We start from the raw sequence: 16,690 nt of genomic DNA, 5'->3' as shown, positions 1-16,690 counted from the left end.
TGGGAGGAAGGTGATCATTGCAAAAGCTTCAATTACACAAAATTTTAGGATTTTGATAACACAAGGGAATAGGGTTTGTAATTACAAGTGAAAGAATTGGCTACAATGATACAAAATAGGCATGACAAAAAAAAAATTTATATATCAACAAAGGCTTAAATGTTTATGAAGCCTCATGTTATTCTTCTATAGGTTTCTAATATGCATCTAGACCTATGGAACTCACTACTTTAGGTGCCTTATGTGGACCTGGAACTGGACCTATGGAGTTTGGTGCTTTAGGTGCCTTATCTACACTTGGACCTGTGGAATTTGGAGCCTCTCCCTGCAAACCTAAACTTGATTCCTTGTTACTAAGGGACTTTTCAAAATCAACATGCCTTTTTGCTCGTGAAGGCTTCCTTGTCTCACTATTCTTGTTGATTTGCCTAGTGTTCCTTGTAGACTTCTTCAAGTTTGTGAACTTGAGGGGAACACCTTTGTCCTTGGGGGTGTGTTTCACTGATTCCTTGGGGGACTTTGTATTTTGTGTGTCAAAATTCTTATGTGGGGAGAACATAGGCATCCCCTTGCTTTGTTTCTTCTTAGATTTCCTATGTGATGTACGCTTGCTTGGTGCAAGAGAGTGCTTGCCTGGTGCAGGAGAGTCCGAGTCCACTAGTGTGATAGCATTATTTAGAATGAAAAAGATGCATTTTCTATCACCCACCATACCCAAGACTCAGGATAGTCAATCATCTATAAATAAAGTCAAATTGGCCCAAAAGTAAGAGAATAACATCTGAGAAATGAGTATGGGAAAAGTGCCATTGGTGATACTTAGAGCCAGTGTCTGCTTACTATGTTGGGATTCTATGAATCTCTAAGAATTTGCAACTTTTCTCCATCCACAAGAAGTTGAATCTTGTTGAAGAGGAACCTAGAACAAATGAAATATGATAATCAAGCAATAATTAGAAGACCAAGATAATGGGGTCCTAAATAAAGTCATTTACCTCTTGTTTAAAAAACTTGTAAGGACTTTCATTTTGAAGATCCTCATACTTCTCTTATAGGAAATCGATTGTTGCCTTGCTTGCACTGTTTTGCAACTTCCCATTGATGAATTTGGCATTCCGCTTGAATCCTCCAACCATCAAAATCAGCCTCAATCAGCTCCTGTAGGTTTATTTGGCCATCTGCTACTATGAAAATGTGACACCAATATGCAAGAAACCTACTGAGATGTATATAAACCAAGTTTGCTTTGAAATCTGAAAATTTCATAAAAATCTTGCAAAGAATCTGCATATAATCCTCTGGAATCCTCTGAACCTGTTTAGATGCGATTTGATCCACAAACCATAAAAACTGATCACTATGCATCCTATAATGCATTCTTCGTTGCCCAATCAGCAACTTCAAAGTCTGCAACACATGAAAATATGAATTCTGAATCCTCCTCCCTGCACTTCTCAGTCTATGATCTGAATCTCCTTGAAAAGAAGAAGTTTCTAAATACTTCCAAAACATGGGGTGGAATTTTCTGAACACCTGAACACCTGGTAGAATTTTTGTCGAATCATTCGGTAAAATCTTTTTCTTAAAATCCTCCTGAATCCGATTTAACACTTTTGCATGATCTAAGATTGGATTAGCAATCCACAGACTATCCTCCACCTTTGAAATAGCACATTTGAGCTTTTCTGTCCTCTCCAAAACTAGGTACAAGTCTGCCTTGACAATCAAAAAATCCTCCAAGATCTGTTTTTTCTGTCTGAAATGATCTGACATTAGTTCTGAACTATACAAAGTGTCATCTACATATTTCACACCTTTGTGCAATTTTTCTAAACCTGACGGAATTTCCTCCTCAACATCCTTTGAAATTTGACTCTGAAAAAGTGAAATGTGATTTGAAAATAGTGAATTCTGATCACATTGCACCTTGTAATTTTAAACCCAACTTGCAACCACAAAATTAGAAACATATGAAAATCTGAATTCTGACAACCTGTCATCCACATCTGATAACCCATTCTGTAAGAATCCACTTCTATTGGCTCATTAGCTTTAAAACACACATCCTCTGACAAAAGTATGCAATATTGCATATGGTCTTAATTGGCATGGTATAGCTCTCCATACAAGTGAATAGCATGAATAATTGTACAATTGCATGCAATCAAGGTTCCTATTATGAAAGGCCCAAATTGATAAATAACCTTCTATCTTAGCATGACAAGGCTCATTTAAAGGTTTATGTAGAGTATTAATCAAATCTTACTCATGATTAGCATCTTCGTTAGCACTTAATTAGGCCACATTGTGCACTCTCTTCTCAAAAAAATCCTAAGAAGAAAACACACAGCCATTTTTTGCCTAATTGTAGCTGGAACAAACTTTCAAACATGAAGAGATGACATTATGGAATAAGCTTGAGAGGTTATGAAAGGTTTATGAAGCTTGAACCTCCTGATTTTCTAGATTTTTTTTCTCAGTCGTTGGCGATGACCTGTGTGAGTTTGCCATGAGGAAGAAGGAGTGTATAGATGTCATTTTCCTCGATTATACTATCTAATCAATGTTAAATCCCTTCCACAAGTCATGAAAAGCTTCAATGGTAGGTATTTGGCTCCAATAGATGAGAAGATGCACATAGCTGTCGAGCGGCCTCACGGGTAGAAATCCTCAATGAAGGTTACCAAAGCTAGTCTCATTGTGAAGCTTATTACCTGGCAAGTCAATGCCCTAAGATATGGCAAGCTGTTGACTAGACATTTAAGTCTTGTATCACTCAAAAATCAAGCAAGATATAGGAGGAAAGGGGTAAAACATATTTGGATTAGCATTAATCTTGATTAGCAAATGTTTTCCCAATTTTGGTCTTGGGATTTGAAATTAGGAGCGGCCTCAAAATTTGGCCCTTAGCAAATGCATGGCCCCAAAAGCTTAGAAAATGAATCAAGAAGATTAAATTCACCCAATCAAGATCACCATGTCCCTCTTCTTGATCAAGAAAATAAAAAAATCCAAGAATTTCTCAAATTTTCTTGAAACCAAGAAGCAAGTGGATCAAAAACTAAGCTCTTATACCAATGAAAGAAAAGAGCTTCTAGATTAGCCTTGGATTAACCTAGTTATCCTAGATTAGGATTATTAGCCTAGGTTTAGAGAGAGAAGCGAGCAATTGAGTTATATTATGTTGGTTATCAACAAAAGGTACCCCAAATATGGCCTATTTGACATATATACATGACCACCCCTTTCACACTATTATAAGTGTTGTCCATGGACATTGATCTTGGGTCCATTATTCATTATATGAGACCATTTCACTTTATTACAAATAGAGGCCTTAAAATTTTAATCTTGTTATATTTTGTAAACTCTTATTATGCCTGTTATTTTGTTGTAAATATGGTGGCTCTTAATATGTCTATTATAATAGTATACAATTAATACTAACTTGTTTCTATTATAGATTTATTAATAAAAATTCTATTTACTAAATTTATTATTTTATTTAAATAAAAAAATGTTTAAATATTAAATAAAACATATCAGAGATTGAAAATGATATTCATCCTCTCATTATTATTTATAAATCTTACCCTTTCACAAAGTTCTTGAGCTTCATCTTGTAATAGTTGCACCTACATCATTGAACATAGAAAAAATTTAACGTTAAGAAAATAATGATATTTTTACCATATTGAATAATATTTTCACATACCATTCAAAGATAAAACTTGTAATAAAATGTAAACAACACTTACCATTCTTTCTCTTATCTTGTTAAGTGTAATAACCATTCTATTTTCAATATCTTCAATCTCACAAAGATTCAAGGGCATGAGACTCTCACCCAACATGTAGCTGTAAAAGTTTTTAGAGGAGGTGTCACATGATTTTAAGAAAAGTGTCACATGCAAAATTTTACGCAATGTATATCCAAAGTTTTAGCACTATTGAGTAAACTTTCAGATCTACTAAGAGTACCTTTGTAGATTCTTTAAGTGGTCTATTTTCTCCCTTGTTGTAAGATCTTTGCACCTCCAATACTATTTTAACAACCGTTGCAAATAAGTGAAGATAAAAAAGTTATTTAAACAAGAAAGGGAAAAAAAATATTGTGTGACTTTAGATACGTAAACATAGTTCTTAATGATCTACTACATGTTAAAAACAAGAGGGTTTCTTAATGGTGGACAAACAAATTAAGAAATAAGGGTAGATTAACAACCACATAGAGTAACTCACACAAAGTGTTGATTAGCAATAAGAATAATGAGACTAACCATAATGAATGTGACTAAGCACTATGAGTAACTCATAAAGACAAGAGAACTTAGTTGAGAAAGGAAACAATTTTTTAAAACAAAATCTAGCCAAAGTTTACATGGTTTAGACCTAAGAGGAGTCCACACTCTCTCTCTCTTGTGTAGGAGAGACGTGTAGGAGAGACACAGCAAAGAAATATTTAAAGCTTCATTTGATTAGTAAAATGATTATATCCTTGGTTAGATCCCATAGTTGGTATTTATACTTCCTACCTTTATATACTACCACATATTGATGCACCCCATACTTGGGCAACTTCCCCCAAGCCCATGGCCTTGACCCTACTATTATAGATGGTCCATAAGAACTTTCTTATAAACCATCCCCACCTATAGGTTTCATCTGTGAAACCTTGCATCGATTAGATAATCCACATGGGTAGGATCTCCAATCATAAAAGCTTGGGTACCAATCATCCACATGGGTAGGATCTCCAATCATAAATGCTTGGGTACCAATCATCCAAAGGTGAATGAATGAATCTCATATTTAATCCAATTGTGAGAGCATCATTATACTTTGCAAGCATGGTTGTATATGATCTCCAATAGCTATAACCTTCATCATTTTCCCTCAAAACAACCCAAAACTTACTCTCCAAGAAAGTACATCAAGTTTGCTATCTTAGCAATGCAAGTATCTTCATCCTCAAGTGGTATGAATCTCTCTAACAATGATTTATAGGAATTTCTAGCAAGTTGGATCAATGTTGTTCCCCTACATTTACCTCACCAAATGCATCCAAAATTTTCTCACATGACCTTCTAAAATTGTGGCGGGTTTCCAGGACACTTCTTCAGTAGGTAAACCCTTCTATTTGATGAGGTATTCCACATTCTGTAGCACCCTTTGTCTCGTACCCTCATAAGTGGGCTATTTCTTGTACAATACTTAATCTAATATTAAATGCATAAAGTTCATTCACAATTGAGACAACCATGTTGATAGTGTCATCCTTAGTCTTGCATGACTTGAAGTCTTCTTTATGCCACTTCTCACCACATTTATACCAAAGACCTTTGTTCCTCAACTAATTGTTGTGGCTACTATCAAAAGTTTCTCTATTTTCCTATGTTGGTAAGATCAATGCTAATAGAAACATTATAAAGCCCTTTGGCAACCAATACAATGGGTAGTTGGTTCCCTTAATCTTATTCCTAGTGGTGGAAAGCATCCTAAATACATAGTTCAAACCATTTTATTTTGTAATTAATGAATCTATAACACAAAATGCAAATATCCCAACCTACTGTTAAAATTACAACAATGTGATGAGCTATGGTGGATCAAATGCTAGAATCAACATTATTAACAAAGAGATTAGAGAGTTAAGATGTGATTAGTGAGCAATTAATTGATAGCTTAATGTAGGCATGGATAATAAAAGCCCAACAAATTCTCATTAGGCCAATGCCTCAATTTATAGAGTTTACATCCAAGCATCCAATCCCACTGATTTCTCCTTGATTCACTCCACCTCTTTTGCTTGATTCTCTCCACCTCTCCCAGAATATCTCCACACCTCCTAAATCTCCTCATGCTACCCTTTATTCTCTCCTAGTAGATACTTCTCACCTTTTCACAGGTTCTCTCACATTTACACATTCTCTTTTACAGCCTCTTGCCACCAAGGGCTTGTTCTCGCACACACCCTATTCACTTGTATATTTCAACACCTCCCCTCAAGTGAATACTCCTAGCACACCTGGACCCTATACCAAGTTTTCCTCTTACTTGAAAGTCCGCGACCAGTGCCTCAAGTCCCTAAACTCATAGTCCTTGACACACTCTCTCTCTCTCTATGTATCCAAGGCTACTACAAGTGCCCGCGATACATCTACCACATGGCCTACATCATCGGTGGCTCAGAGGTGGTTTTACTCTGTTGGGGCAGGTTACATTGGGTTGTGGGGTTTCTCTCTCTCACTCTCTCAGAGATTTTCACATGGCTTCTCACTTCTTGGAGCCTCACATCTTCTCTTGTCTTCAATCTTCTTGTTGTGGGGCAGCTTCTCTTCACGCGTCCATGTCTTCCTTCAATGCTTCCTCTAGCTCTTTTTCTCGGTGTGGATCTTCCTCTTGGAAAGAGATGTTCTTCTTCTTTCATGGCTGGGGTCATGAGCTTGATCGCCGTCAGTTCTTGCTCCATGTGAGCAACATGTTTTAATGTATTGTTGACAGCTCTTTTGGGCTCTTGATGTTTATCTTGTGTCATTATGCAATGAAAACCCAAATCTATGTGGGAGGTCATGCCTCTTCCCTTATTCAGGACAAGGGTAGTGTCTGATCCCATTTTTACAATGATGTAATGTACCCAATACATAATGCATATAGTATTCATTCGTATGCACTTTCCCAAATGCAACTCTAGCTGTGAATAATCTTGAATTTGATTGTGATTTGCAGGCATTAACCAAGGGGTAAATGCAAAATGATGATTACCATAAATTTATCAGCATAATTTTACCACCAGAAATTACATTAAATCAAGGGTAACCAATTTGTACACGGAATGGTTGGAGTATCAAACCATCTCCGAATTGCAATCTGAAGTTATAGGGATCTGCATCAGATACCTAATTGGTTAATTTGAACCCTCAATTGCACCAAAAAATAGTGATTAGCACTGATTAACAAATTAATCATTTACTTTATCTGCAAAAAATAGAGTATGCGAGGAGTCCAGATTTGAGGCCTTAGAGTTCAAATGAGGTTGAATCCTTTCAAAGCCATCAATAGCAATCAGTCTAGTAGAGGATTAAGCCAAGAAACACAAGATTTGACCAAACATTGAATGTTTAATCTCTATTTTACCAGTCACCTGCTTGGATCTCACTGTAGACTTGATCAAATCAAAATCTGTCTTCACCAGCTTGTAGAGCACCCTTGAAAACCTCTAGGGCCAAGAGGAATTAGAGCTATTTGATCTAGAGCAGCAAAAATATCAAATTATCTTAAAAAAAGATACACTTGCAGAATTGTGAATTTCGTGAGCTGTAGAGGGCGATTTGCTGCGCCAATTTGCTTTGCCTGGACTGTGGGGAGGGGGGATTTTTTTTTTGCGAGCTTTTTTTGCCGAGCTTTTTGGAGCAATGAACAAGTAGTCCGAGCTTTACAAAGGACCAAGAACTTACTATGAGCTTTGTAAAGGACCAAGAACTTACTTACATATAAATAACAAGCTTTGAAAGACCAACAATATAAATTTTAGTCTTTTAAAGATCTAGTCCATAAAAATATTAATTACAAAGTCTTTTGATCCACATCATACTTATTGATATAATTACATATATACATATACCTATCTAAATTCATGCACCTCATACATATACACATACAAAATATACATATACATACATACATGCAAGAGCTACCTGCATACTAACATATATACATACATACATACATACTTTCTTACTTACTTACTTAAATATAAAAAATAATCCTTTAAAGATAAAAAATGTATATACCAATCTTTAAAGTTCCAAACCATGAAAATCTCAATTACAAAGTCTTTTGATCCACATCATACTTATTGATATAATTATATATATACATATATCTACCTAAATTCATACACCTCGTACATATACATATACATACATACATACAAGAGCTACCTACGCACTAACATATATACATACATACATACTTTCTTACTTACTTAAATATAAAACACAATCTTTTAAAGATCAAAAATATATATATCGATCTTTAAAGTTCCAAACCATGACAATCTCGATTACAAAGTCTTTTGATCCACAAACTATAGCAATCTTCTACGTGTCATCCCGACCTATCCTCTAATGAGAAATCTCCCAGACATGCTCTGGCTACCTCCATGTCATTCTCTATCCCCATATAGTACCTTTTTAACCCTTGGCATGCACGTCCCAAGCCTCCACATCCCGCAAAAACGTCCAAGACACCATCTCCTTCACTTGAGAAGGTCTCCACTAGCCACCTACAATGAAATGCAATCATAAACGTGCATCTAAGTATTTTGAAAAAGTAGCTATGAAAATGAACAGAATGAAAATTGTCTCACCTAAAGAACATAGGAGATCTTTCTGCACCACCTCGAATGTAGCGCTCCAAGACCATCGTGCGTTGGAATGAATGCTTCTTATTCTTCTCAAAAATGAAATTTCGTTGAGCGTTAAATAACTTCTTTAAAACATTTTGCCCAGCCTCGCGATCAATAATAGGGACATGGCAATTTACTCGATAGAACATACTAAGCGCCAATGTATCCACCTACCATAACGAGAAAACATTATGTTTGGATATCCATACCACATAACATGTATACATAAAGGGAAATATTTGAGAGATTATGACTTACCCGTTCTCCATTCTCATACAAATAATTGCTCTGATTGGAATGAACTACTGAGTTACAAAGTTGGATGTTACCTTTAGGTGAGACCTGCTATGATTGGAATAAACTCCTGAGTTTCAAAGCTGGATGTTACCTTTAGGTGAGAAGTGCTATGATTAGAATGAATGTGACTAAAAAAGCATGGTTTTCCTAATATAGTTTTTTTAATGGTTAGTAACTTCATTACTTGGAAAACACTATGTATGTGTAACAAGTGCAAAATAGAGAGGTACAACTAGTTACAAGCAATATAAAGAGGCCTCTTGCATTTCTTAGGCAAGAGATAACATTGATGTTAGATGATCCTCTAACCAAGATTTTAATCCACATGGTAAAAAGCTTAGGAGGAGATGTGAATACTATGTAACATGCAAGCAATGTATTACCCCCCCACATCCTTGAGATTGTGGGGTCGTTATGTACTAATCACCATCTTTAATTAATAAAAATACTTTTTAACTTTAATAAAATTTATGATTATATTTTAATTTTTAGATTCTTTGAAAATAGATCAGTGTTTAATGTGTAGATTCTATGAGAATTATAATTATAAGTATATCTCCAAGTCACTTTATTTGTAAGTATAAATATAAATATGAATGGTAGTAAATATAAGTATAGTTATGAGTAAAAATATTATAGACATAAGTATAGTTATGAGTATATCTATTAAGTATATTAGTATAAATATAGTACTAGTATGGTTTATTAATTTGCTCTACACTCCCTAGCTTCTACCCTCCTCTCATGTTATCACACTCATCATGCTATGATCGAGATGCCTTTTGATGAGTGGATTAGTAGAACTCCTTACCCTCACCCCTCTCATAGACCATATTTACCATAGATTCTACAAGACCATAGAGCTAGAGTGCTTGGTATCCAACCTAGAGACAGACAACTTTGTCTTGGCTACATTATTCTTAGGATGTGATGAGTTTGCCTTCTCCATCCCTAATTCTATGTCTAGGTGTGTCCTTGTAGATAGTCATTACCTTGGGTTTGGTAATACCCAAATGACGTATGGTTTCCCCTTGTGGGCTTGGTAATGCCCTTAAATCAAATCTTAAATGACTAGGCTCATGACGACGATGAGTTATAAGGATAGCCTAAATGCATTCTTCCAATATGCTTGGTTGGTTGTACTATAGGTCCATCTTAGCCACCCACCACCCTAGTAGGACTAGTCTGGATAGATTGAACAACCGATTACATCACCTTAGTCTAGATAGGTTACTTATGTTGACCACACATCAACTAGTCTAGATAGACTGAAATGTATTGTAGGTCCATCTTGGCCACCCTAGGACTAGGCTGGATAGATTGAACAGCCGATCACATCACCTTAGTCTAGATAGGTTACTTATGTTGACCACCCTACAACTAGTCTAGATAGACCGAAATGATCACATCATGCGACTAGGATAATAACAGACTAAACAAGAGACCATAGGCTTTAGCATAGCTTCTAAGTCCATCCTAGGTTACTTATGTTGACCACCCTGATAGACCGAAATGATCACATCATGTGACTAGGATAATAACAGACTAAACAAGAGACCATAGGATTTAGCATAGCTTCTAAGTCCATCCTAGGTTATGTAGGTGCTCACTTGGGCTCCACTTCAGGGTCCACAATCCAAAGATAAGGTTTCTTGGGAGGATCTCCTTCTACCCATGTGTGTGGTCTTATTGACCCACACTTACATGCATACTACTTGACAAAATGTCAAGTCTATCCCACAACAATTTGCAGCTACCTAGCATCGAAACTAGTCATTTTTGGGTGCTTGGGCATATAAACTAGAGCAATATGTCACATGCATAGTCACCAAAGGTGAACAAGACTTATTAAGTTCTATCCCCAAGGGCATCACTCTTAAGAAAACCTCCATATATAACTTGCATGAAGACAGTACTAAAAAAGAGGTATGTCTACATGGTTTTTGTGAATACACATATCATTTCTTGTATGTATACAAAACGCGCTGGCGAGACTAATAAATAGGCCACATCCTATAAATATAAAAAGTAAATAGGACAATGGCGAACTAATAAATAGGATACCTCCTATAAATGGCCTAATTAAAAATAGGTCTCGCTATGCACTTATGTCATATCATACATTTTTTTTAGTGATACCCTTGGGGCTCTATCATTCTTCTCTATATATAATTTTTTATACCTTAATATGACATGTACTCTTAATGAGTATGCATGTCCATGTATGCATTACATCTTTTTTTGCTAAAACAAATGCCTACCCACAAGCATTTATAGGTAGTGAAAAAATGGTAACTAGGAGAGGATCTGGGGAGCTATGACCAGTTGGGAAAAGAAGAAAAAAAAGTAGTCATGCATCCTAAGTGTCGCATCTGATTCCAGAGAAGATATGGTCTCTCTAGATGAGTTCAGCCCATTTCCATGTGGCAATCGTCAAGAGATCTCAACCATTGACCAAAAAATGATGCAATCGTCAAGAGATCTCAACCAATAACATTTGCAATAGCAAGTTTCTACAAGAACCAGATATATCTTTGCTTGCCTTTTGTAGCCCAATAATCCTTACATTGACGAGACCCATCTTTGAATCATACTCCAATCAGGCTGTGAAAGACAAGGTCGACATTTTGAGCCTGTCCATTGGTCCAGGTGGCACGCCAGCTGGGGTTGCTACATACTTCAGCACCTTTGATATGGCAATGCTTTCGGCAAACAAAGCTGGTGTATTTGTGGCTCAAGCTGCAGGGAATGCAGGCCCTTATCCCCAGTCAATCTTGTCCTTCAGCCCTTGGATATGCTCAGTTGCCGCCAGTGTTCATGACAGGACCTATCCAAACTCGATGATTCTGGGCAACAATGTGACAGTCCAAGGAATAGGGCTTGCATGTATGTAATTCCTTTGCTTTCACTATCATCATCTTATGGTTTGATTAGACAGAGCAAGTACAAGAAGAGGGTTCTTAGGACAATACTGATGTGTGCGGATGGGTGGGCATGATCAGCAAGTACCCCTGGCAAAGGCATGTATAGTCTGATACTCGCAAGCGATGCTCTGGATAATGATAGTAGCACACTTCCAAATGCCAACGAATGCCAGGATGCGAGCTTGTTCAAGAAGCCAATGGTGCAAGGCAGAGTCTTGATTTGCAGCTATAGTATAGATTTCCTCTTAGGGGGATCCACATTGAGCAATGTTGTTAGCACAATCAAAAATTTGTCTGCTGTGGGTGTGGTGATGGTTATAGCAGCCAAACTCGATAGCCAGTTCAACATTCCATTAGCTCCAATCCCAATCCCTGCTATAATTGTCCCAACCACGAATGGCACAAAGGTAATCTCAATTTTAATAGTGCTAAAGCTGTTAATGTGTGTAATTAGATGATCATTTTATGCCTTGAAGATCTTGTCTAATTGGCATGCACAATGCAGGCTGTTTTGGACTACTACACTAGTGCACCCAATTTCACTGCAACCGCACAAATTCTGGGGGGTGCGAAGGCCCAATTCAGCCATGAAGCTCCCAAAGTTGCCAAGGGGACGTGACTCTGCAGACGATAATTTCCAAGTAGCAGAAGTTTTGAAGCCAGACATAATGGCTTCGGGCAGTATGATATGGGCAGGCTGGTCCTCCATTGGGATGGACTCTTCAGCCTTTCAAGGTCAGTGTGCTTCACTATTTGCTGGTGCCCATGTTGGCTAGTATCTATTGACCCAATAATCCTTACAAGAACCAGATATATCACAGAGTCTAAGCCCTCTGATGGTGCCGCTTTCCTGGAACTTGGAGGTATCTTGTGTTGATCAATAGGTGTTCTTTCACAATTGCAAAGAGGAGAGAGGCAAGTGGGCAACTAGTACCATTCACTCAGCTCTCAGCCGCCACACGTCGAAGTCTGAGCTCTCAGCCGCCTCCTCAGCTCTCAGCCGCAACGTCCAAGTCTGAGCTCTCAGCCGCCTCCTCACCATCGCTGCCACCTCCACCACCACGTTGCTCCGGCCAGTCTCAGCTCTCAGCCACCATCACTGCCACCTCCACCCCCAGTTGCTTCAGCCAGTCTCAGCTCTCAGCCACCATCGCTGCCACCTCCACCCCCAGTTGCTCCGGCCAGTCGAGGCACCCGGCATAGCCGGGGGATGGTCTGCGCCGCTAGATGGACACAAAGATGGATCATTCACATTTGAAATTCCTATTAAGGTTGACAAACTTGGGTTCACAAATTAAGAATAAAGGCCCTTGACCTCTTCAAGGAGAATTCGATTTAATTGAAAACTCTATGCTCATTATAAAATAAAAAAATCAGATTGGTTGCTTGCATTTCAATTAAAAATTTCATGTACGTAATGACATAAAGAACCAAGTCGGAAGATTTTTCCTATTTGATAGTGTTGCTTCATTAACATGAATTTATAAATCTTTTTAGGTTGAAAGGTTATACACATCTTGTCTAGCGCAGACCATCCCCTGGCTCTGCCGGGTGCCTGGACTGGCCGCTTTCCTGGAACTTGGAGGTATCTTGTGCTGATCAATAGGTGTTCTTTCACAACTGCAAAGAGGACAGAGGCAAGTGGGCAACTAGTACCATCAGCTCTCAGCCGCTACCTCCACCTCTCAGCTCTCAGCCGCCTCCTCACCATCGCTGCCACCTCCACCACCGCGTTGCTCCGGCCAGTCTAAGCTCTCAGCCGCCTCCTCACCATCGCTGCCACCTCCACCACCGTGTTGCTCCGGCCAGTCTCAACTCTCAGCCACCATCGCTGCCACCTCCACCCCCCGTTGCTCCGGCCACTCCAAGCACCCGACAGAGCTGGGAGATGGTCTGCGCTAGCACAGACCATCCCCAGGCTCTGCCGGGAGCCTGGAGTGGCTGGAGCAACGGGGGCAAGGGAGGCATCATGACCGGTTAAAGATGCTCAAAGATGATTTGATATGGAGGTTATTGTGTATATGTAAAGGTTATCTTAGGTATATGTACTCAACAATACTCAGATATGTTGGGAACCCTAGTCAATTTTTCACTTTGATTCCAATTCCCAGATTACTCAATATCATCACACATGAAAGTCGGAACCTCCATCAACTACAGTCATCATGTATACTTTGAAAATACATTGGAAAATAGGATTCAATATACCATTTTCATCCATAGCATCTACATTGTCATCATTCAATCCATCTACCCTTGAGTATTAAGAGACTTAGCTAATTGATCGCTACAACAAAGCGGTCCCACACATAATCTTGCAAGCCCCCAATTCATGCGCTCTTACATATTCCTAAGGTTACTATAGAGGGAAGCTTGGACTTGAAAAAAGTGGCATGCATTTAGATACATAGAAAATAGTCCTATGAAATTGTAAGAGCATCTTTTTAGAAAAATTCCTTGTAAGATCAGTTACATTCTATATTATTTAAGGCTTTCACAATTTTTTTCTATCAGCCATAACAATCCATATTGGGGAGACCCTTAAACACCATTATTTATATGAAAGGGTATCATCGTACGGTCCTTGAATTATCATAGATCAGTTGACCTCTATACTCTTTAAGGCTTTCATAATTCTTTTATGATAGCCATAAGATCCCATATGGAGGCTATTATGTTTTTCATGAAGGCTGCCTTAGGCATATGTATTGAAGGATTCTTCAATATGGATGTTATTATATGTATTTGAAGGTTATCTTAAGTATATGTACTCAGGCATGCTCCAATATGTTGGGAGTCCTAGTCAATTCTCCACAATATTTAGATAACTCAATATCATCAAACATGAAAGTGGGAGCCTCGATCACTTGTGATGACCATGTGTACTTAGAAGGTACATTAGAAAAGTAGATTTATTACCATTTTTATTCTTACCATCTCCATTTTCATCATTCAATTCATCTACCCTTATGTACTATGAGACCTAACAAGGTGGTCCAACAAATGATCTTACAAGCCCCCAATTCATGTGATCTTATCATCGTGCATATTTCTAAGGTTACTCTAGAGGGATGCTTGGACTTGGAAAAAGTGGCATGCATTTGGAAGATATGCAATTGTAAGATTATCTTTCTAAAACTTCCTTGTTGTAAGATCAATTACCTTTTGTATTCTCTAAGGCTTTCATAATTTTTTACTAACAGTAGGCATAATAGTATATATTAGGAAAACCCTTCAACAACATTATTTTACATGAAAAGGAATCACTATTGGTGGGCATCTTGTGGTTCTAGAATCACCATAAATCCAATACCTTCTATATTTTTTAAGATTTTATAAAAAAAAATTTATAATCATAACAATCTATATGGATGTTGTTTATTGTGAAGGTTATTTTAGGTGTATGTACTCAAGGATATTCTAATACGAAGGTTACAGAAAACCTTCTTACCATCTCCATTATCATCCTCTTTTAAAACTTTTTTAAACATTTAGGCTCAAAAGAGAGAGAGAATATAGTTTAGGCTATGTATATATGTACATATATATATATTGATGTATATATATATATTTTAGTCTAGGTATTTATTAGGTTACACACACACACACACACACACACACACACACACACACACACATTAAATATATAGTCTAATATATCTATATATCCTGAAATAGATAAAAGGCTAGTCTCTTTGTAAATACACACACACACACACTAAAATACATATATCCTAATAGATTCTTAGCCTAAAATATATACAATATAATATATAAATATAGACATGTGTGTGTGTGTGTATTTACAAAGAGACTAGCCTTTTATAAAAATAATATTTACAAATAAATGTATATATTTGTATATTTTTTTACATATTTGTAGATACATATATATTTGTATATTTTTTATAAAAAAAAATTATCGTGACCATTCTCAATCGTGATTGCTCCACCTTGTTTTATCATTTCAATCGCCTTCATTCTCAATCGTGATTGCTCTACCTTGTATTATCATTTTAACCGCCTTCATTCTCAATCGTGATTGCTCCACCTAGATACCTGATCTTCTATTTTTGTTTCATAAACTCCACCTATTCCTTCGTTTTTATATTTTCATTTCACATTTTCGTCTCTCATGTCCTTTCTGCATCTTCGTATTGCCTTCCCTATGGAGCACACTGTCACCTTTGAGTGGGAGCTTGATGGCTGCAGCAAAAAATCTCAAACTTTAATACTTCTCCACCAGACCACGGTTGTCAGTCATGGATATCTACAAGGGTTTCTGCCTTCATCACACACTCTTTCTGGAGTGAAAGCTACTAGGACCAATGGAAGCCTATAGGAAATCATCGCTCATTATGATATGGAGGGCAATAAAAACTACCTCGTAGATATTACTCGAAGTAAAACATATATGCTACAATGTAGTCCTCTCTGTGCTGCTGATAGTCTTGATTCTAGTGCTAATTACATTGCCCAAGATGTCCGACATTTGGAGACTTCAGTGGATAAAGAATTAGGGACACAAAACACCCATGTTCATATCTCGAGCTCCTCCTCTGAGAATGACTTGAATGGCTCAGTAACTGTTTTGCAACTAGGTGAAGGCACGAGCAATCCAAAAGGCTCAAAGCACAATATCTCTGAAGATGAATGTATTGCTTCAGAGAGTATACTTTCAGTTCTTCGTAAGAAGGAGCAACCTTCTCTTCTACGTTCATTGTTGGAAAAAGTTACTTGAGTCATCCAAGTCCAGGAGGTGTGCCAAGACATTATGATGGTGATTCCATCCTAGAGTTTCCACCAACATATGGCAAAATAGGAAATATGGACGGAATGGAGCAAAAATATGATGGTCACCTATGGATACGTCCAGTAACATCAAACATGTCTGTAAGTTGTACCGTGCGTATTAGCTATTGTGTTGGTACTTTGGAGTGCCATAGGCTCAACTGTCCTTTTTACTTGAACAATAAAAGGTATAACAACACCTTTCATGGACATCTGACAAAAAAGATTGTAGTTGGACTTCTGACAGAGGATGAGAAAACTAAAATAG

The 16,690-nt window shown here is 37.5% G+C and overlaps 1 protein-coding gene and 1 long non-coding RNA gene across 2 annotated transcripts; one reads left to right on the top strand and one right to left on the bottom strand.

The window, feature by feature from the left end:
• Positions 1-8,035: 8,035 nt before the first annotated feature.
• On the bottom strand, positions 8,036-8,831 carry LOC147626695 (uncharacterized). The gene is made up of 3 exons (XR_015268692.1): positions 8,740-8,831; positions 8,372-8,580; positions 8,036-8,287 (listed from the first exon to the last, which is right to left on the bottom strand). It is a non-coding gene; the product is annotated as an uncharacterized LOC147626695 (long non-coding RNA).
• Positions 8,832-11,290: 2,459 nt separating this feature from the next.
• Positions 11,291-13,533, top strand: LOC147626694 (uncharacterized). The gene is made up of 7 exons (XM_086816860.1): positions 11,291-11,593; positions 11,710-12,038; positions 12,137-12,246; positions 12,328-12,366; positions 12,516-12,828; positions 13,157-13,216; positions 13,321-13,533. Exons 1-7 carry the CDS (start codon positions 11,401-11,403, stop codon positions 13,531-13,533), a joined length of 1,257 nt encoding a protein of 418 aa, XP_086672986.1. The 5' UTR covers positions 11,291-11,400.
• Positions 13,534-16,690: the final 3,157 nt, after the last annotated feature.

The sequence above is a fragment of the Cibotium barometz genome, chromosome 22, assembly GCF_041138505.1.
Source record: "Cibotium barometz isolate CiBa-2024 chromosome 22, ASM4113850v1, whole genome shotgun sequence".
NCBI classification, from domain to species: domain Eukaryota; kingdom Viridiplantae; phylum Streptophyta; class Polypodiopsida; order Cyatheales; family Cibotiaceae; genus Cibotium; species Cibotium barometz.
This window is presented reverse-complemented; position numbering and strand designations above follow the sequence as displayed.

What these genes read in the sequence shown, in the direction of transcription:
- LOC147626694 (XM_086816860.1), top strand. Translation starts at nt 11,401, where the DNA reads ATGGCAATGCTTTCGGCAAACAAAGCTGGTGTATTTGTGGCTCAAGCT. An exon ending in CCGGCCAGTCGAGGCACCCG is followed by an intron (nt 12,829 to 13,156) that starts GCATAGCCGGGG and finishes CATCTTGTCTAG; the next exon opens with CGCAGACCATCCCCTGGCTC. An exon ending in CGCTTTCCTGGAACTTGGAG is followed by an intron (nt 13,217 to 13,320) that starts GTATCTTGTGCT and finishes TCCACCTCTCAG; the next exon opens with CTCTCAGCCGCCTCCTCACC.